Here is a 22495-nt window from a genome sequence, read left to right on the forward strand (position 1 = left end):
TTGGTTTCAATCTCTGTATAGGCAAGAAAATAAGGTTGTTTTTTCACTCCAAAAAGAATGTCTACATCCGCTTCAGTGGAAGAAAACCATTAAGCTTATAATCTGACAGCAAAAACCCAGGAACATCTCTTGCTTTTTTGCAAAGACTAATGATAGAAAACAGTAATGAGTTGGGGGGGCGAGTAGGACTTTGATCACTCAACATTTCCTAATTATTCTCACTGGGTTATCTCTGAATTTCAGTAAATATGCTTTATTATACCTTTTAATTTAAAATTAAGTTATAAAAAACTATACGACTTAATATCATTAGTCTAGATGTGTTGACACACACTTTCAGGAATTGATTCTTCACAGGTTATTAGCTTTTCACCTGTGGTCGTCTTATGAAGAGAGAGAGAGAGAGAAAGTCGATGAGTCAGCTTACGCTCGGCACAGTGCTGCCTCATTGCTGATCAAGATATCCTTATTTTAATCCTCGTGTCACAAAATCACTCTTACTTCATTGTCCTCACACAACTAATCTGTTGCTACTGTCTCCGCATTAAAGTAAAAAAAATGAATATAGACATGCAATGTTAAGCTCAACCCATTCTTTACAGACCTTTAGGCTGATAGCATCCAACCACTGACTTGTTGTTACACATACAGTCAGATTGTGGATGATTTATGTGGGTCAATCTGCAGAAAATCAGTGAATCAATAAATATCTTGTTCCACTTGCTGGACAAAGATTACACACAACTTGCCCTCCAAGCTTCAGACTTATATTAACCAACAGGAGATCTTTTTGTTAATTGGCGGTGTACTGTAGTTTCTGGGGTATTCATTTCCATGGACTGCTGCGGTGTTGTACCCGTGTGGGGATGCGTACAGAATTTCACGTTCTTCGCCATGAGTTCAATGCCATTTCACGGTATTTGTGTTCCTTTACCATTGAGGTAACAGTAGGCCTCCTCACACAGGGCAATCATCCACTCCCTCTTATTATTTTTTTATCTGCAAACGAGCTAGAGGTGTGGTGCTAGAACAGTGTGTTTACTATTGGTTGACAGCACTTACGTCGTGGACGCATGGATATTAGTTTGCATTGAAGCAGCGGCATTGTAATTTGTAGGTTTACTAATTTTCTGAATGTTGTTATTATTCTAATTTGCATCCCCAGCCTTTTATTTTCAGTTTGTGTCTAATTAGTACAAGTCTGTCGTTCTTTAGTACTTCCGCATGCTTCACAGTTTCATAAAAGTGATCGCTGGCGCCATGTTTTCTATACAGCACTGATCCTTGCTCACATGTCTAACAACTTCAGGACTTTTTGGTTTAGTGTCCTTTTGGGCGTCATTTTTATCATTAGGCGTATACATGTTAATCCCATTTCTATTGCGTTGCGTGGCGATTAGCATTGCCACCATCTGCTGGACTCTCCATTGTACCAGACGCAAATCGTCCTGCATACAGTGCATGGTCAGAGTAGTGGAAATCGCTTGCTAGGTCTGTAATGCCATATGTGAGATAATGTTATGACCCACGCCGTATACAACGCTATCGTTGTTCTGTATTCCAGAAGTATTGCCATGTCACCAAAGTACCACAAAAGAAACCAAAAAGCATCTTACAAATGTGTCAGAGATGACAGGGGAGGGTTTTTCTTTTTGTTCTATTCAACATTTTTTTCTGATTTTTCCTCTAAAATGGTAAGATAATAACTTAATGGGTCAGTAAATTGATCATGCTGATTCATGTAGATAATATCCCATAGTGCGGATAAAGGAGGAGCAAATGGCAAAATGATTCTGGACAAAGAAAAACATGAGGCAGAACATTAAAAACAATTTTCTTTTTGTATAATTGCAGTTTTTACCATAAAGTGAATGCATATGGGGTACTCTGCTCTACTCATGTTAGCCATCATGTCTTTGTTATTAATTTACCAAAACTACTGCAATTACAAAGGCCTTTTAAAAGCTATTCTATTGACCTTTCGCTGCTCTTCTTTTAAACTAGTTATGAGCTGATGGAGCTGTGTCTTTGTGAGACACAGAAAGCTGTTCGCCAAATTGACGTTCTACTACTGAACTACTTCACCATGAAGTAGACTTAGTTGCCCCTACAGGAGATGTCCATTAAAGCAATTCAAATATTCATAAATTCCTCAACTTGCTCCCCCATATCCTGCCTTGTTAAAATTAAACTCCACACCACTGACATTATCCTACAAAGACACACAGGCGTGCACATGTGGCTGTGAATCATGTTACAGTAGCTGAGGTCTCCTCAGGGTTGCAAAATACTGCACAGAGAGCAACTAGGTACCTTTTCTCCTAACTTTGAAATGACTGTTTCCAACCTCTTTAAAACATCTTCCTTCTTTCTAAATAGAAAATGGAAAGGATGTATAAGATTGAGATTGAATGGGTTTCAGAAAAATGCTATTAGACAGTCACCTTCTGAATGTGCAAACATAATTGGCTATTTCAAAAAAGACATTTTGACATGTTATTGCACGAAGGGGTGTTCTTTAAAACATTAAGGAGGGCCTGAGCGAGGATCATGGGTAAAACGGTGTGGATTCTGGTTTCAACTGTCCCTCTGCTGTAAGAAAAACTAAATGTCCCAGTCTATTGTCTATAGTCTATTGTAAATCTTTGACAATTCTTTTTTGTTTCTTCATAAAACACTTTCCCATAAGACTGATTTTTTTTCCACTGGCAGTATTCCTCAATTTCTGAGCAAAAACTTGATACCTAATTTTTCCTCTATTGCTGAATGTGATCTTATAGTAACACTCAGTTACATAACTTCAAAGTGCTCTTCTCTAATTCCTGCACAACACCTAAACATCCTAATTAAACATGATTGTTTCATTCTAAGAAATCCTGATAGGTAAAGCTGGCAAATAAAAAACTCCATATGCTGGATACAGCCTGTGTGTGTGTGTGTGTTTTTGTGTGTGCATGTATACAGTACCAGTCAGAAGTTTGGACACTTTCAAACTTTTGACTGGCACGGTGTGTGTGTGTGTGTGTGTGTGTGTGTGTGTGTGTGTGTGTGTGTGTGTGTGTGTGTGTGTGTGTGTGTGTGTGTGTGTGTGTGTGTGTGTGTGAGAGAAAGTGAGTTGACGCAGCCAAGTGGGTCAAAAAAAGGACTCCTCAGTTCCCTTTGGGAAGAGAAAGACCTTCATCTTCAATTTCAGAGATTTCCTCTATGTTCAGAATAAGAGGCCACATAAAGTATTTATTTTTTCACATGCAGACACACAATATTTTTTATACTCGCAAATAATCCCGATACAAAGGACCGCAAAACAAGGGAGGTTCACAAATGAGTAAAACCTCACCTTAACACACGGCTACAGCTTCATCTTCTCCTGTCCTCCGGAATTTATTGAGTCATGAGGCCCATCAACCTTTATTAGCTAATAATGCTGTTAGGACCATTAAATGAGGCCAAAGCTCCCCCACAGCAACGCTTAACAGTCTCACTGGGGCACTAGTGGAGGACTGAAGTAACAGGGCTGCTGTGTGGACCCCCCCCCCCCCCCGAATTGAAGTGTCTGGCTAGACTTCTGATTTGCAAGGACCGGTTTAGAATTCCCTGAGGGTGATTAATATGTCACTTAAATCCAGAATGCTTTTCTTAAATTACTCTCAGTAAAACATCATAATTTGCTTTAATAATTGCTTTATTTTTCTCTTTGGAGATGCAATGGTATAGCTATAGCAATAGCAATAATAATAATAATAATAGCAATAGGAATGTGTATGTAAACAATATTGAGATGTTTTACTGTTTGCATTTGGTTTGGATTTGTACCCACTGAACTGTAGATGTGATTGAAATCCTGAATTAGCTCTGTCACTCAAACACGGATTACTTCCTACTGGAATGCCCTTAAGGTTGGCCTTCAGTTTGAGAGTGGTTGTTTCTGTCTTAAAATAGCCTGGCCAAATTGAAAGTAAATATTCCCCACAGAGATGAGACAGTATACAATTTAAGCCTCCTGCAGGCGCTCTTTAAGATTGCTGCACCGAAATATGCAGCAAAGGGCCGGATGGAGTCTGGTTACTTCCAAGGCCACGAGTGTTGTTTTTGTTGTCTTGTGCAAGGTCCAAATTCTGAGAGAATGGTTATGGGATGGCCAACGTAGATCGAAGCAGGAATATAATTGACTGTGAGGAAAGGGAGGGAGAGACAGAGAGACCTCTATTTGATTCCCCTCAAAGCTCAGGGCCTAAAACCGTTGTTGAGACACAGCGTGTGTCCGTCCCACTTGTTTTGTAAGTAAAAGTGGAACACATGGCCTGTTCTGATGAGGGACGTTGGCAGTTCCTTGAGGTTTCTTTTTATGGTGCGCAGTGAACATGAGGAGGTCAATCTGAGCCATTTACTAACCAAGTCGGTTTTTCAATCTTTTTTTGCATCACGCAGGGGGAATACAATCCATTCTTTATGTAGTTCATCATGTGGTGGTTTTATGTATGTCACATATACACATTGGTGGGTGGCTTACATTTGGTTGGTATCTCTTGAGGGGGAATCCTTTCTGAAGCAATCATATTTAGATGTCTCGACTGTTGGTTTATTTTTCTCTCAACAGTGAAAAGAAAATGAACACTTCAGATTCTGTGCTTTTACGTCGCATATCCAATAATAAAAATAAAAGCCCAACCGGTATGTCAGATTTGAATCAAATATATTCATGTATAAATTAGATTGATGTGTTTTCTCTTTTTAAATACTAAAGTAACAAATAAATGCATGTGAACCGCTGAAGACTAAGGAATCCAGAAACACAGCGATAAACAGTACAGAGGCTGACAACAATAAGAATGATAATATTCGGTTGCTATGTTTCTCCGAGGGGGAGTGGGATTATCTTCTACTATTGCTAAAAAAAAAAAAAGTAACAATATCAAGGGGATTTGCTTCCCAGGCATAATTAAGGAGCTAACTGTGGGCTATATGGATCTAGGACTAACCCCCCCACAACCCCACCACCCTCCTCCACACAAGTCAGCTCATAGTGGGGGAGTGTGGGGAAGTGATTACTCTCGGATTAAGTCCTGCCTCGTCGCCGATGTGTGCAGCGTAATTGAATAATGGCTGCCTCACCCCAACAGTCCCAATGCAGACGGGCCTCCAAGCCTTGTCAGATCCGCACAATATTAACCATGACACAAGCGCAACCAGGCCGTTAATTAATGCACTGAATCAATTACAAATTAGTCCATTTGGAGAATTCCCCACTGGAGTCCACTCATTACCACCGCTCTGATGGAGTTGCGAGTCCTCCTCGTGGGAAGGGGTGTCACTCCACTGTGTCCCTTTTCTATCAGTCTTTATCTCTTTTCTTAAGTTACAATACGGAAGACAAATGAAGGATGAAATTAATGCTGCCTGCTACTTGGCATTAGATTGCAATTTAATTTGTTAGCTACACAACATTGGATATTTGTATTGTTGAACTAGGGAGGAGTGTGAAACTTGTTGAAGCCAATCCACCTTCCGAAGGTGTCAGGAAGGCACCATTACTTGACATTGCTTCTACAACCAGAAGAAATCATGGGTAACCTTCAAGTATAGCATTGAACGGAGTTGGACAATTGTAATATAGGGTAGATCTCGACCTGTACTAACATTTATCTTTTTCACCCTTCAAGCAATGCTGCGGACATGAACGTTTTACAAGGAATTCTACATGTTTGTGTTTCCTCCAATCCCAAAGGAATGTGCTTCCAAAGAAATGGCTTATTATTATATTCTCGACAGTCTCATCAGAGATTATTCCCGGCTGATGCACTGTTTCTGTCCACTGAGCTTGAATAGTTATGGCTCAACAGCAGGGGACAAATTACAGGAATGGATCAAGAATACCTTAACTCAACTAGTACTGACGTTGGGTGGTAATGTGACGAATTTGGCCCCCTCTCTTCACTCTGATATCATTGGCTCTCACACTGTAAGGTGAACACCCCACTATTAATTTCAATGCCAACGGTTAAAGTCAGTTTTAATGACTGAGTGCTTTCTAGCTCAATTCAGGTGCTGCCACAGATGAGAGCTGCCGTTATATGAGCCACTGAGAGAAAGTATGTGTATGAGTCTCCCTCTCTCTCTCTGTGTTTGTGTGTGCGGTTTATATTTGCCTGCCCATTGGAAGGCATGTGCACTGTATTTTACTCTGTTAAAAACATGTAACATATTTCAGGAGGATAGCAAAGTCGTCCTTTGGATAAAAGCGTCACCTAAATTACACATAATGTAAATGTAATGTCCTATAAAAAGGGAGAAATATGGTTGAGAGCAATGAAGGCAGTGCCAGACTAACGTTTTCACTTTAGAGAACAGCCCTCATGCATCAGAGTCAGTGACTAAATGTTCTAAGAAAATTAAGGTTTTGCCTGAAATGAAAGTTAACCCTGGGGACACTTGGTTTCTCACTGAGTAGATGGGAGTCACATTTAGATGTTTATAATAAGGCCACTGCAGAGAGGGTGGCTTTTGATGCAAGTTAACTTTCTAGTCCAGTGATGAAAGTGATATTGTCCTGAGTCGGACTCTTGCTGAGCTCATCTGGTACATTTCTGGTACATTTCATTACCAATGGGATTGATTGTTGCAGAGCTTAATTGACCTAAATTGCCTAGACCCTGGACATTTCTGAAATCCTCCATTATTTGTCAAAAGTTCTTTTGATTTTGTTTCAATGTTCATATTGATTCTTGAATTTCATCTCAGTTTATTCTCACTTTAGCGGTAAATTGCTTTGATCTCATCATTGGACAAAGTGTTTGTTTCGCCATTAGATTACGATATTAACACAACCCCTTAACAGCCAACCATCTTGAGCGTTAGATAATAACAAATCTAAAAAAGAAGGAAGAACGACGCCAACACACAGCTCGACAAGTTTAACGATGCCGGAAGGGCGGCAACAACAACAAAGTGCTAAGACAACTTTAACAACCCAGAGGCAATGAAACATTAACAGTTTGGGGTTCATTTGAAAGCTTGGTGTGTCTCAAACGTTAAAGGGTGACGGTGCGTGGTGTCAGAGGCAGAACGGCGCTGACCAAGAGTTTTTTGATGAGTTGGATTCAAGCTGGCCTCATCGCAATTCACCGGATCGTGAACACATGTTTGGCCCAGAGGCGAATTGACTTAAGATAATGAGCTCAAAGCTTTTCATTGGTTATCGTAGCATGATTCTGCTTTTGTTTCCTTGCCTCCGCTACAGCGCCTTGTATAGCGCCGTGTAGGGTTGGGAGATACGACAAGATGTTAGTTCATCACAACATCGGTTGGCCACAATAGTGGTCTCTGCCCGGGGGGAGTGTTAAGTAGTGTCTGTCCTCTGATGGAGGGCAGACACCTCGACCTCCTCAAGCAACAGGCCGCGTTTTCAATCATTCATTACTTCAGGCTCCACTGGGGAGCGTCGAGAGGTGAAGCTTTCTTGGGTCATTTAATTATGTAATTTCAATATCCTTTCTTTTTCCGTAATAAAACTACTCTTTATTTTAATTCATGGACAAATATAAAACATGCATACTTCTTAAATTACGGATAGCAGCTACAATGCCTTAAATGTGCCAACATAATAATAAGGAGAGTACTGGCACCTTTTTTCAAGCCATGTTTTCACCTCATTACCTTCTCTTTATTCCGTTGTACGCCCCGTCCCCCATCAGGGGCAGGATGGCCTGGCGAGTTCATCCCCCAGGCCGGGCGGCAGCTAGAGAGAGACCAGAGCGCCTCCAGGGCCTTTTTTTGATAGGGATGAGTGAGGAGGAGACGTGCATGGAGGCATTGTGGTCAACGCCCCGTCCCTTCACACAGCTCTACCACTCGGACACGTGCGGCCCCATTTCAGGGTCTGTGCTCGATGGGGCAACACATAAAAAATATATCAAGCGTGTCAGTTGTGTTGCATCTTACCCCTCTCTGCCCCCCCCAGTTTAAAAAGTGGACGCTGGACGCTTTACAGACAATCCCCCTTTGCTTCTTCTTCAGTGCTGTCAGCACAGCAATCGCTAGTCAGACTCATTACTTGACACTGATACTTCTTCAATTTACTTTCAACAACACCATATTAAATTGTTTTTACTTGTGTGTTTGTTTGTGTGTCTATTTGTGTAACTTTAGACTCATTTTGCATTTGCTCGTGCAAATACGGCATTGGACAAATACTATTATCCATACACTTTGTGTGATTTATCTATCATTTTCATTTTAATTTAATTGCGGTACCCCACTGCGGGGTAAATACTTGTTATTCATGAATGAGGTGTTTCTGTTTTTTGTCATTCCTGTCCACTCACATCATTATATTCCCCACTCAGCCATCGTGGTGTTTCTGTCAATGATGCATGCAGCTTACGGTGATTTTTTGTCGACGTGTTTGACAAGTAGACTGTCACAACCAATGACACTCCGGCATCAAGCGAACACTTGGCTCTGCCTGGATGTACCTGCTCTGAACAGGGACTTCTCAAAGTCGCCCAATCCTCGTCGATCTCATGAATAAGTCACAGCCTCTCAAAATCTGAAACAATTCAGAATCTAAAACAAAATAGAAAAATCACTATAATTTGAATAATATATGTAAGATAATTCCTTTACTTTGTTGTATGCACTATATTGTATACCTCTGTACTTTTTCTTCTGTGTGCACATTTGAATCAAATGAAATTTCCTTTCCGTTCCCCCCAATAAATGGATTTTTTATATTATTTGCCTCATTAAAATCCTTATGGAAAAGCTTGTGCAGAAGAGTTCCTAGAAAGCAGTGACCCCCCAGTCGAGCCAAGGGAGGAACATGGAAAGCCAACCGGGCTGTTTCATCTTTCATATTTATTTGTTACCCCACTCAACCGAAAAAACTGTCAAATCTCACATGAGGATTTCGTTGTACAGCCACAGAAACAAACACACTTCCAGACACAGATTGCTTTCATGGGAGCATAAGAGGTGTGATTCAAGAAACGGAAGGAATGGTGACTCGTGAGTCATCATAATAATCTTTCTCTGAGCATTTCAATAACAGATATGTGAGTAAAGCAGATATACACTACTCTGTGTGCCCACCCACACACACACACACACACACACACACACACACATCAAAGACAGTGTTTGAAGTGGCTTCTATTGGGTTTGAGCCACTCCAGAGGGATTGAGGTGTCCCCGGTCCGGGAGATAGCTGTTTGTAGGACTGTAGGTTGACGACTTACCGAAAAGCTTCAGTTTGAATAATGAAAGACTCACAAGTTGCGCCAGGAACTTCTCTCTTACAGGGAAACCAGTGCACTCACGCCGCTCCAATATGATGGTGTAGTAAAGTCATAACTGACTGGGTGATATGCCTGAGTTATTCACAACATCTACAGAGATTAGTGTGAGATATTTATATCAACATTTTCAGAAAATGGAAAATGACCAAAAATATGTCCGGTAGGTTGTTTCTCACATTGAGGATGAGCTCCCAGGAAAAGATGTTCTCACTTACGCTTGTAGACGCTGTAGCCGGATTCTGTGTCTGTTTACAGATGTGGATGTCAGCGCAGACGGAGGGTTTAGAGAAGCGTTATGGAAATAGAGGATGAGGACTTAGTGATGCAAGGCAAACCTTAAGCCCCCCCCCCCCAAGTGCACTCCTGTGAATCAGACTTCAATGGCCACAGGCCCGTGGAGCACATCGTCATGCCTCAATATGTATGGAAATGAGAGGGAATCACGCTAACGTGTTTCCAGTCTCCTCAAACATGCTAATTGTTCTCATTACACGTTCAGCCCCGCATCAGCTTTCCCGACATGTCACCCCCCCCCCCCCCCCCCCGGACTCTCCTGTCTCTCTTCCTGATCTGGAACTCATGTTATTTTAATTAGACATTTAAATATCCATTGACCCAGTCCGATCAACTTGACTGAGCTCCTCCCTCCCGCAGTATCCACCCTCTCTCTCTCCCCCTTTCCTTATTCAATCTTTTTTGCCGTCTCTCTTCTCTATCTCTGCCTCCAAAACCTCCCTTCACCCCCCCCTCTCCCCCCTCCCCATTTTTAGAAGTTGGGGATTGAAGGACTCAATTTCAAAACCGCACACGTCTCGGTAACTGAAGTGAGGGGTTTGTTCCGCTGCCACACTTCCGCTCACAAATGCCCTGGCTTGGAGGGGAGGGAGGAGGGAGAAATCCCCGTTAATCTAGTGAATCTCTCTCCTTCTCTCACTACTATCGGGAGTCTGGGACATCGATCAGCTGGCAGACATGTAGGCTGTGTGTATGTGGGATGCCCGGTTTGGTGATTTGGGGATTGCAACACAGTTAAGTCGACATGTACAATATTGGTTTTAAAAAAGAGATATCAAAGGGATTGCGGAAGATCAACGGCATGCACCTCGCTGTTTAAATCAGTGCCTATTCTGCCAAAAGAGATGACCATGTTGACATTAACTAAGAAATTCACAAAGAAGAAGTGGCGACGTGAGCAGTAAGATGAGGCAGGCTTCATGTCACATGCGCTCGTTTCACCCCTATCAACAAAGTTGAGAAAGTATTTTTGCCAAGCGAAATCTAGGACAAAAAAGATGTCATGTTGTTATCTTGAGCAGGTGATGTGTCGCTCTAATTGCACTGTAACTAAATATAAGAGGTTATTCAAACAGGAATAGAGTTAGTGCAAGCGCACACACACACACACACACATTTAAAAAGGAAATATGCTATTACTGCTGCACCTGTACCAAACTCCGCCTTGCCACAGCGTCACATAATATTGCAGCTTGTGTATTATTAACTTATTTTTGAATATCATGTTTTAACCTTATTTTTTCCTTATGGGTCTGTTCTCCAAGTGCCTAAGTTCCCAAAGTGGACACAGCGTGCACTTGGCCTGCACCTGTGTTGTTGCTGGTCTTGTTTTGTTGATCTGTGTTTAATGAAAGCGAGCACGCTGAGCAGGTTTGGCCATTAGCTCAGCAAGGGGCTGTAATCACTACAAATCGTTTCCCTTTTTTCATGCGGGTTATTATTGAACAAACAGTCTGTGGGGAGAAAAGCGTGTGTACCTGCCATCTTCTTTCTCCCTCCTTTTATTTCCCTCTGCAAGGCTGCGCTTTGGAAAGTATTGATTCGGTAGCTTGAAAATAACAAACTGGCAACCTTGCGAGCGGGGTAATAAACAGGCTGAGAAACAGAAGTTGAAAAAAAGCACACATGAAGCGTGTGCCCTGAAATAATAATCAGCTACCTTAGATGCTCATATTCGTCTCCCGGAGTTTATACCTCTTACTACCTTGTGCAACCCTTCAGCTTTTAATAGCAAGATAAAGACCTGCTTCATTTGTATGGAGGATAGCGAAAGCTTATGTCCCCGGGCTATCAGACTTGGAGACATTGTAGTTGAGTAGCAGGGTTGAAAATACTTTTCAACAGTCATCGAGGCGGTCCGCGTCTCACGGTTAGAGAAACGTTAATTGTCGACGCTGATGGTACAACATATGCTCACTTTAAAAAGGGTTCAACATATTGTACACATGCATCCATTGATAGACAGAGTATCCTTGATCAACTCTTCGAAAGCAAAAACATGCTCATACACAAACTAACATATGAATATAAAATCACTCTTTCAGGTTGACACACAAAGACTCTCCAGACCACGACCCGTCTGTTGCTATTAATGGTACTCGGCAGGGTAATGATGACGAGGCTGTGACTGCGGCTCACGTACGGTTGGCTGATGGCCATGCTCTCTGACAGCTGTCAGCCGCCACGGCCGCGCTGCCAGGGCCCTCCTTAGGACTTATTTCAGCTCAGCTGCAACAGCACTTCACACAGAGACTTGTTGACTATCGGCATCGGCGGGGGCCGCCGCGGAAAGACTTCCCTGACCGCCTGTCTGCCAATGACAGCCACCATGATGGCGGATTGGGCGAAAGAGGACACGGGCAGTCACTTTGATTCATGCATCAGCAGCTCCAGCCGGGTGGCTCGGCGCCAAAGTCTTGACAGTCGTTATATACCCCGGCGTAAATGACATTTAAAGTGTAAAGCAATGGCTGTCCTTGTGGCTCAGTCACCCCAGGCCGAGCTCTGGACATGGGCGTTTTGCATTAAGGTCATAAACCCCATGGCTGGTTCGCCTCACTCAGATGCTCAAACTCAACTCGCTGCCACGATCGAAACTTGGAAAAGTGACCTTGAAGATGTGTGTTATCAATGATCTGATGTACGCCTGGCACCTGTCTATGCTGCTCTTTGCATTCAAACATATATATTGGTTTATATAAACATACATTTATATTTTGTATGTGTTTCCAATATTTGGAATGAGATTTGTTCTAATTCTAATGAATTTAACTGTTTTTATTAATGCATCAATATTATGTGCGGGCAAAATACACTCTAACACCTCCCGTTGTACCTTTTGTCCACAGTCTATCCGTGAAGTGACAGGCTACGTGTTAGTGGCACTCAACCAGTTCGACTACCTCCCTTTGGAGAACTTGAGAATCATCCGAGGAAACAAGCTCTACGAGGACCGCTACTCCCTCGCAATCTTCCTCAACTACAGACGCGATGGAAACTCCGGCCTTCGCCAGCTCGGCCTGAAAAACCTTACAGGTGAGTGCGTTTCCTTCTGGTTATTCACAAGTTGTCTCTGCTGTGTGGTTTTGTGAGTAAAATAGGTACGTTTTGATATATGTATATATTTTTTTTAACGTTTGAACGTTGTTCATTTCCACACTTTGTGGAAGTTGTGTGCATCTTTACCCTTTCATTCATCATCTACTGGCACTTCTCGGACAGATATAAAAAAGTGTTAGGGTTAGGAACTCTTGCTGTCTGATGACTGTTAGATACTTACTGGGATTTTGCTTTTTTTTATAGGCTTTACATTTACAGTGACGCAAAGAAATCTGCTCCAAACCCTGTGTTCAGTGTTATTTTATTAATCACGGTTGAGTCAGAAACAGTGTTAACAAATGGAGGCAATTCACACGGCCGTGTTAACATAATGAAATGTGAATACCAGAGAGGGATATTTTGAAAGCTAATTCTTGCTTTGAATGCTTCACTGAGACATACCTAAAACGTCATTATTCTCTTCATTCACTTCATTACCTTGCTTCAAATTGATGTCTTTGAACTAATGATTCCAAAATGTTAAAAAGCGGAAAGATCTCCTTTTTAGATTCAATTCTTCGTCAACAGCAGAAGGTTATTTACCCGCTGCTTCTGAAACTAGGCTGACAAGTAACAATTTATTCATATTGTTTAACATTAATCTACCAATGAGCTGGTAAATGTTTATTGTATCATTGTGAAAAATGGTTTAGTTGCACACAAGATGTAAATGCGCAGACAGTCTTCCTCTTGCACGCCTCCCGAGTATCCGCCTGGTGCTGTTATCACAATGAATCCTCTCACACTAAAGGACATAACGCTGACTCTGGATGTTGCGAAAAGACGTTATCTCTTTTATTATTTTCCCACGTCGCTCCTGCTTACAGACACTGTTTCTCGTGTGATTTACAACCCACTCGGCAATCGACCCGAGCCTCAGAAGTGGGAGAGGGCTGCGAATGCGATTGCTGATAAATAGCGCGCTAAGTAGGAAAACATTGTGTGGGTGGCACTGCCTCTTTCTGAACAACGGATCCTTGTGCTGCAAGGTTTTCCTTCAGTCGCCCTGACCTCACGGTCAGTAAAGCTTTTGACTTGTGAAAAGGATGTCAAGCTTTCTCCAATACAGGGCTAAGTGGGGCACGCAGAGGCCAGGCCACGATGTGTACAACGCAAGACCAGCAGCATTATTCACTTATTTCACCAAACAAATGGCGTGACGGAGGCTGGAGAGACGATCACATCTGGCTGAATTACATTTAGTTGAAGTCTTATCAATGAGTTCTGGTCATTCTTGTAATGCAGACAATGATGTTATCTTCAATTCTCGTTTGCCCTTCAGAGCAACGCTAAAATTCACTCATTATCTTTAACACAAAGGATAGCGTTCAAAATTAGATTTGAATGATTTATTTTGGAGCTACCAAAGCCACCAAATTGCTGTGCATGTCGTCGTAGATGAGTGATGTCAGTAAAATGTGCTTAGACATAATTTGTTATGCTTTTTCTCTATGGGGATAAGCTCGCAGTGCAATCGGTGCAGACTGGTGGCACTGAAGCTTGTTTCAACCCAATGCTTTTATTGAAATTATTGCACACAAGCCATAAATGTGTTCCCATGATTACAGGTATGAAAGACACAGAGGAAAAATGACGATAATGTTATTAATGTACTCTATAATTTAAAGGTTCTCTCTGTATTGAAAGTACAATTCATTTTTGGTTCTGATATTTATTTGGATTAGTGAGGTCGAAGCCTCGCAAGGATCTTGTGTACCTGCTGCTTCCAACCCCTCTTTCTAAATAATTGAATTCAACTGTTCCTTCCTGGTGATCCCTCAGAGACAAAGGAAGCTCCACAGTCTTCCATGACGGCATGCACAGAAACACCACATGTGACTGTGTGTAATCCTCCATCTTGTATCATTTCTCGCACGTTGCGCCACACTTACGGAATTGCATTTGTCCGGCACTACCAGCAGTCTTTTGCCAAGCCGGTCCTCTTCATTGTGGTGCCAAGTTGAAACCACCGCTGAGGGAGCCGGGGCCGAACTCTGTGAAAAGCTGCAGTTTGATGTGCTGTCCATGGCCTTGAGACATGAAGTTATGCACTACAGCCACAGTCTGAAGCGTTCATAACCCTGAATGAGTGCCGCCCCGGCACTTCTCATTTTTAATAGTAGAGTAACATTTAATGTTGATGAAAAGATCAGTGCTCCCCTTGGTTCTAGTAACCACGGCCGTGGTCCCGTTGTATGTAATACCTGAGTGGAGCAAAGACTGCTTACTGTAACTATGAACTGTGAAGTGTAGCACCGCCTTTCAGCTGCTTATTAATTGTGGCAGGATTGTGCTTTATCTTTTTGGCCACCTCTTGTTTTGTTTTTTATCTGGTATATTCTACCGCATTTTAGATGAGGTCCCTTAACCACTTAACTTAACTACCTTAATTGACAACGTATCTCCTCGTAGCAAATACATTGCAGAGTCTATCATAGCACTGCATTCTTCAACGATGGCTCTGACAGTTGACCATGGTCTTACTGGGGGGGTGGAAAGGCACATGGTTCCTAGTTTGCTCTGTTTCACTTGTCACCCCTCTACAGCGTACTGTTGAGTAAGAAAATATAGGCCTGAGCCGATCATATATATTCACTGCAGTACGTCAAAACTCATTCCTTCCTCCAAGTGCTTTAGCGAGTCTGAAGTTGGCTACTACTTCTACTTCATCACACGGCCTTCGGTGTTGCTGTGACGTTGGGCGCCCGTGGCACTGCCAGCAGCTTTAGAAGTGCAAGATGATCGATATAATCCATAAGGAACATATATAAGAGGATAAAACGTATTAACTACATGAGGGTCTATTCGAGGTAAGGGCCAGTAAAGAACCCTTTAGTGCCGAAACCCACCCGCATTTGTACTCTGGTTTTGAAATTGCCTCAGGATGAAATCAATTTGTCGCCAGTATATTGTAGCAATGCACTTATTGATTTTGCGGGTGCACTCTCGGCGAGCTGTGAATGGACTCTCAGGATTTGCGGGGACGGCAGGATGGAGTGGAATAAGGTCGGCCTAGCAGGGATAGGACTCCCTCCGATGCACCTTTCAATCAAGCTTAGCAGAGTTATCCTCATGAATATGAAATATAAAGCACAGTCAAGCTAGGGAGAAGTTGATGGATAGCGTGTGTGTGGGTGTTCACAGCGGTGTATCGGCGTGAATAAGAACCAGTGAAAGACTCTCCGCCTCCATGTGGAAAGTTTATTTGCGTTGCTAATTGATATTACTTTACAGAAGCAGGACACATTGTGAGGACTCCCTTCTCACCTGCAGACAAAAAACCAATCACTGCAATGTTCCGGAGAGTGTTTGTACGACTGCAGCACAGAGGAGCTTTAAGCGAGTACTTTTGACTTTTTCTCCTAGCTGAGTAAGTAAAAGGTTAACGGAGCCACCTCCTGACATTCTCAAAGTCTCAAAAAGTATTTGATGCGCGCCGGCGCAGTGTCTTCCGTCCTGCTAACATTTTTAGCACTTCCGCGTTGGATTCATGAACCCCGGGCAGCTTCTGTGCTTTCACATGGTAATTACAGCCTGCTTCCCTGGCAAAATAATAACAGTCTCAATAAGGAGCACAACACAGATGAGCTTTCTGATTTAACACATTTACTCCCCCTCCGCTCCCCCTCCCCCTCTTTCCCTCATTTCATCCAGTATCTTTTTTTCAGATTTGTTTTGTGTTGTTGGTTCATTTTTCTAACCACCCTACGCCTGCACCGCGTCTGTCCAAAATGAAGCATCCAATCTGAGGCCCCATCTGCTGAATGATCCTCGCTCGTTGCATGCATGTACACAAGCCTGTGTTTTACGCCAAGGCGTTATCAACTCCTTCATGGCCCATCTGCTCTCTCTTCATCTACCCCGTTTTCTGTCTTTCTTCCATCTCTTTATCCCTCTTTCCTTGGCTCTCTGTCCCTCATCATACTTTGGTTGGCTGTCTTGATTTGTCACATTGATGCCTCTCACACAATCTCAAGCGATGTGATGCCGGTGCCATTTTCTGCGCAACCGCCGCTCGAATACCGCCCTCCGGTTTTCTCCAAAGGCCGCTGCAATTGCTTTGCTGAGGAATTCTTAGGGAATGCTTCGCGTCGTCTGCTGGACGCGTCCTGTTTGGTGCTCAGGGGAGGCAGAGAGAGGATGAGGTGAGATCGGGTTAGGTAAGAGGGACGATTTCGGACGAGTGTTTGCCCCAGACAAGGAGCCACTGAGAGTGGGGGGGGGGGGGGGGGGCATACGATTGCTTCCCTTTTTCTGTTCTCCCCGAGACTTCCGCTCACCGTCTAACTTCGAGGGGAGGAAGTAGCACTGCTGCCTCGGGAGGCAGGCGGGATTATTTTCAGTGCACGTCACTGGAATTTAGTTGAGTCTCAGTCCTGGCAGCCCACAGACCTCGGGTCTCCTTCAATTGTGCGCCTAATTGATTACTTCCGATGCAATTACTCCCATGTCACACTCAATATTTCACCACACCAGGAAGGGGGGGGCGAGAGGGACTTTCTTTTTGAAGGACGACATTCATATTGTCACATTTGTGCCACTAATGTGGATCGTGAAGAGGCACACGTTAATTTGGAGTCTGGAACGGGCCTTCAGCGGTGGTTTGTGCTAATTGATTGCTCTGTAACTCCACTGTGTGGCAGAGATAGTGAGACTAGTGAGAGCAAGTGGTTGTGTTTCATGCCAGGGGAACAACGGGCCTGAAATTGTTAACAAAGTTTATTTTTTCAGGTGTTTTATTGTTTAGCTTCACAGAGCTGAAAATGCTTGATGCAACTACATTATTCCAGGAATTTCTATCCGACTTCCGAACTCTCTGCCCATCAATGCGCTGAATTTCCAAGGTCATAGTTCAGGAATCATCTCCTCCATAATTTCTCACTCTTATCTCTTACAATCCTTCCTTCCATACTTTTTCATATTTGACTTTTTCTTTTTAGACGTAAAATGAAACCTGGACAGTTGACTGAATTACTTTAGCCACAGGGTACATCCATGTGTTGCTCACAGCGTTGCCTCAGGGGCCAGCGCTCCTTTTTTGTTCTTTTGTTATTCATGATTATCTTTGATGGTGCAAGGTTTGAGATCCTACATCCAGAGAATATCTGGCCTTCATTAAATATAAATGGACAAAAACAGCATAACCTGCTATGAGGAAGTTGAAATAATAATTACAAATAGATCTTTGCCAAATAAAATGTCTTCTCAAAATGTTCATCTTTCGGATTCCAAAACACCCTTTTTATTTTTATATATTTATTGTGAAGTTTGATTAAATGTTACATTTGACACAATTCAATTGCGCAGGAGACAAACGTCTTTGAATGTTTGAAACCCCGGAATAAAGACCTTTTTCCTGTTCTGGGGACTGATTAAGTCTTAGTTTTTACGCATGCAATCATAATAGAGTGTGAATACAGCAGTGTTTCTATCTAGAAGTGTCACAAACACAATATCAATACACCTCTCTTGAAAGCGTAGTGTCTTTTCAAAATAAGCTTCCATTTTTACAGAAAGCATATAATTATGAACCTCTTTTTTTCTTTTTATGAAAAGAACAAGGTTGACATTAACTTAACTCCCTAATGTTTCTAAGACACACTAAAAATTCACGTAACTAAACGCCAACGTACAACATTTCATTATTAATTTAGTTGACTACAAAACAGTGGTCTGTTAACCAGAAGTCCTTTGTTGTTTTAGTTATCCAGCCGGTGTGGAATGGTGGTGCAAAGGTGTCCGACGTCGAGGAGCCTCTGATTAACTAGCGGTAATTGCTGCATTGGGACTGAGAACTGGTTGTTTAAGCTCATTAATGCATTAGAAGCAAATCTATAAGGACCCTTAACGATACTCGCTGCTTAGGAATAGTGTCCAGTCCATTCTCCGCCTCCGCCTCACCTTTTGTCAGCTAGAAAAAAATCCAGTCTTGCCTAAACATGACTCTACCTTATATTACCCATTTGCCTTCCAAAGTGAACCTCAGCGGCCCACTGGGAGCCAGAGTCGACTTTCACCTCATTAAAAGTTAAACTAGCGTGGAAGGAATTTTAATGCAGATTAATAATCAAAACACAGTCCTCTCTTTTCCTCCAACATTTCCATCCCCCCCCAGGCTATGGCTTAGATCAGGCTAAAATCTGCCATGATGTAGATGTGAAGCTAACTCGGAGAGCAATAGAAGGCTGTTCGTTGAGTTCCATCGTGTTGTTTCGTCACAGGGTACAGAATTAAAAAAGAAAAGGCAGATCAAGCAGCCGCAAACAACTTCTGAACAGGAGGTATTTTTGGGGCTTTACTTTGATTTTCGTCCATTCTTCGCTTTCTCTTTTCTCATTCATTTTTTATGTCAACCCAAACACGAGTTTAAAATTAAAAAGGAAAATATAAAGTCATGAAAGCACAAAAAGAGCACAGCTCTAAACCGCACTCTCCATGTCCTTACTAGGAGTTTAACGCGTTTAATTATTCAGAAAAGAAAATAAACACCTGCATAATAGGTGCCTGTAAATTATATGAATTAATGGACACCTGCCAACAAATCAGGAAGGATAATATCTAAAGGCCACAGTTGAAGTCTTGTAAATGTCTGAGAAAAAGAATGATGAAATGAAGCAAACAATGGTCCCTGGTGCACTGACCTTCTCTGGGGTTTTTGCAGTGCTATTACAGCGTTCCACTGACTCCGCCGTCGAAAGATGACTTTTGCCCCTATTGTTTTAGCATGAGCAATCTCCCCTACCCAGTAAATAGGCGTCATGTGACCAATTTAAATAGCGATGATGTGGTGTACGTGGTAACCCATTTTTGTCTGATTTTAGATGCTGTACAGCTCAGCCTTAGCACCAGTAGTCCTCTTCTCTAAACTACTTAAATTATTTATTCTATAACTATTATTTAACTATTCCATTGTATGAAAACTGCAGAACGATTTAGAGAAAAAGTGGATAAACGGTCATTACACAACATTTAGTGTATTATTCTGATTTAAAAAAAATCTGCAATATATTATCGCGGATTCCAAACAAATTGTCATGTTCAGTTATTGTCTACACCCATTGACAATAATTAAACATGACAATCACAATATTTGTACAGTGTTCAGCTGTCATTGAGACTTTTCCATGTGGGCGCATGCCTGAGAAGACTTGACAAGCAGTTCTTACTTTGATTCTGAAGGCCGGACCAGACGGGTCTTTGATGTCGGAGGCGGTCAGTGCTGGTCTCACAAGTGGAGCAAAGTGGGTTGAAAAGCAAAGAAGTACGAGTTGACTGGCGGCTCAGTGGGTCTCAAAAGCCACTGAGGAAAATGTCACTTTCCATCAACTTAGTTTAGAAACCTGAATGCCTGACTACCTGTGGAAATGTAATGTAGACAAACACACTTTTGCCTTCCATTTTCCATAGGACTTAATGTTTCATAAAAACTTTAGACTTTGGGTCTTGCATAATGGTTCATCTCAATATTTCACCATATTCTATATGCTAGCACTACATATTCAAAAGGTTTGATAACAGCCTGAGATTTCCAGGTAATTTAAATTGAGGATTGTTTCCCTTGAGGGCGGCACGGTGGCGTGGTGGTTAGCACCGTTGCCTCACAGCAAGAAGATCCTGGGTTCGATTCCACCCAGTGGCCTTTCTGTGTGGAGTCTGCATGTTCTCCCCGTGTCTGCGTGGGTTCTCTCCGGGTTCTCCGGCTTCCTCCCACAGTCCAAAGACATGCTCTGGGGATCAGGTTAATTGGGGACTTTAAATTGCCCGTAGGTGTGTGAATGTGAGTGTGAATGGTTGTATGTCTCTGTGTAGCCCTGCGATTGGCTGGCGACCAGTCCAGGGTGTACCCTGTCTATCGCCCGAAGTTGGCTGGGATGGACTCCAGCCCCCCCGCGACCCTGTGTGCAGGATAAGCGGTTTGACAATGGATGGATGGATTGTTTCCCTTGTCGGGATCTCCGATCCCCCCGAGTTGGTTGATGAGAAGGATCGCCACACGTTGATCAATTAAAGTCAAAAAGTTAACATTTATTTAGAAGACAAAAAGATTACATGAGCATCTCTCCGCAGATATCTAGCTCTAACTATTGCTTGCAAGCAGGAGGTCCAACACACCAGCACGTATTCCAGCGCTCTGTGTTATGGCGTCCCCGAGCAGCAAAAACGCTGAGTTTTTATACACCCTTGTGTTTAAAATGAGCCGTGCTCCCAAAAAATGTATAACCTTGTCTCGGCGCTAACACACACATAAACACACAGATTATCCTCAGACGCAGCAACTCCTCCCCTTTCTCCCCTGGCAGCTTAATAATTAATATGCTTATTTTTTACCTCTTAGGACGAAGCCTCGGGTAAGTAGAGCAGCTATTGGTGGGGGCAGCGATGGGTGATGGGACATGAAAAGGACTTTTCGGTTCATCTAATGTCCCCGGAGCTACGGGTTGGTGTTACTACATGCAACAACCGGCATGACTTCACCAAACACAGCTTTAAATCTTTCCCACCTTCCCAGGGTACATTTATTTGTTGTAGTGCAAAAAGGATTTGGCTTCCATCAATTTGTGGCTTTGTGTTTCCACCACATCTAGCAGGTGTTGCCTCTTTGATAATAGCATGTTTTTGAATTTTTTTTATCATAGTCTTTTATTACAGCAATCACGCTGGGAGGTACATATTATCGCACATAACGGAGGTGGATGTGATCCGAAAGCATCTGCTCCACGTTTGCATTCCAAAAAATGTAATGTCGCCTGACGTTATACGAGTCGACAGTCACCTGGTCACACCCCCCCCCCTTTCCCCCCTCTGGGCATGTCTTTGGACTGTGGGAGGAAGCCGGAGTACCCGAGGAGAACCCACGCAGACACGGGGAGTCCACCCGACCTCCTTTGCTGTGAGGCGACAGTGCTAATCGCCACACCGCCGCCCCCCCTACACACACACACACACACACACACACACACACACACACACACACACACACACACACACACACACACACACACACACGTACACAGCCGTTCACAAAGTGGCAATTCCATGTGTCAGCATGAATACGGCATTTAAATTGTAGCAGTACACTACTTTGTTCCTGCACCCTGAAGCATGTTATGTATTTAAAGAACCATCCTGTCTAAGTAATACATTTTAGGATTCATACAAATTAGTTTATGTGACTTTGGTTTCAACAAGCCCCTTTTGAAAGAGAAATAATAACCCCCCGCCCCCCTCCCACAACTACCATTGGTGGGGGGCAATGGGACCTTGTCAAAGGTCTTCAGAGAGAGTTAAAAGAGACTCAATTTTTGCATCTTTAGTTACACTGGTCAGAGATTTGCGATGCCTCTTCCTGGGTCTGGCACGGCACCCCCCCCCCCCCCTCCCCCACCAGCTGCAGTTTTAGTGACTCATAACACGTAGCACTGCGAGCCTTGTCTGAAATCACCGCTCGCTGACTGAACCCGAAAACACTTTGGTGACTAAACTACTGATCACAAGCCAGTTAAAAGAACAATTTGGTCAATTATGTGCTTTGGTGGACGTGGATGATTTATAAATGTTTTGTAATGTCAATTCAAATCATCTTTGTATTCTGCTGCGTTGACCTTCCCACCTTTGCTGATTCACACCGCCTACGAGAACAAAGACGGAGCCGCGGCCCGTAGTGTATTACTGAACGTCTCCCAGTACGCCAGGACAAAACAGGGCCTCCGTGACGTGTTGTTGCCTTAGCAAATAATACACTGACTAAAGCCAGCTTCCTCTTAGGTAAAAGCAGCATACTTGGTATGCCTGCAGTACGATATGCTCTC

At 42.9% G+C, this 22495-nt stretch overlaps 1 protein-coding gene across 2 annotated transcripts in view; it reads left to right on the top strand.

The window, feature by feature from the left end:
• The window catches only part of erbb4b (erb-b2 receptor tyrosine kinase 4b), a 217420-nt gene that overhangs the window by 112612 nt on the left and 82313 nt on the right, over positions 1–22495 (top strand). For both annotated transcript variants that reach the window (XM_040201513.2, XM_078091335.1), the window contains exon 3: positions 12437–12623. In XM_040201513.2, the coding sequence (XP_040057447.2) occupies positions 12437–12623 (187 nt within the window). The remainder of the gene's footprint in view (positions 1–12436; positions 12624–22495) is intronic.

The sequence above is a fragment of the Gasterosteus aculeatus genome, chromosome 16 (assembly GCF_964276395.1).
Source record: "Gasterosteus aculeatus chromosome 16, fGasAcu3.hap1.1, whole genome shotgun sequence".
NCBI classification, from domain to species: domain Eukaryota; kingdom Metazoa; phylum Chordata; class Actinopteri; order Perciformes; family Gasterosteidae; genus Gasterosteus; species Gasterosteus aculeatus.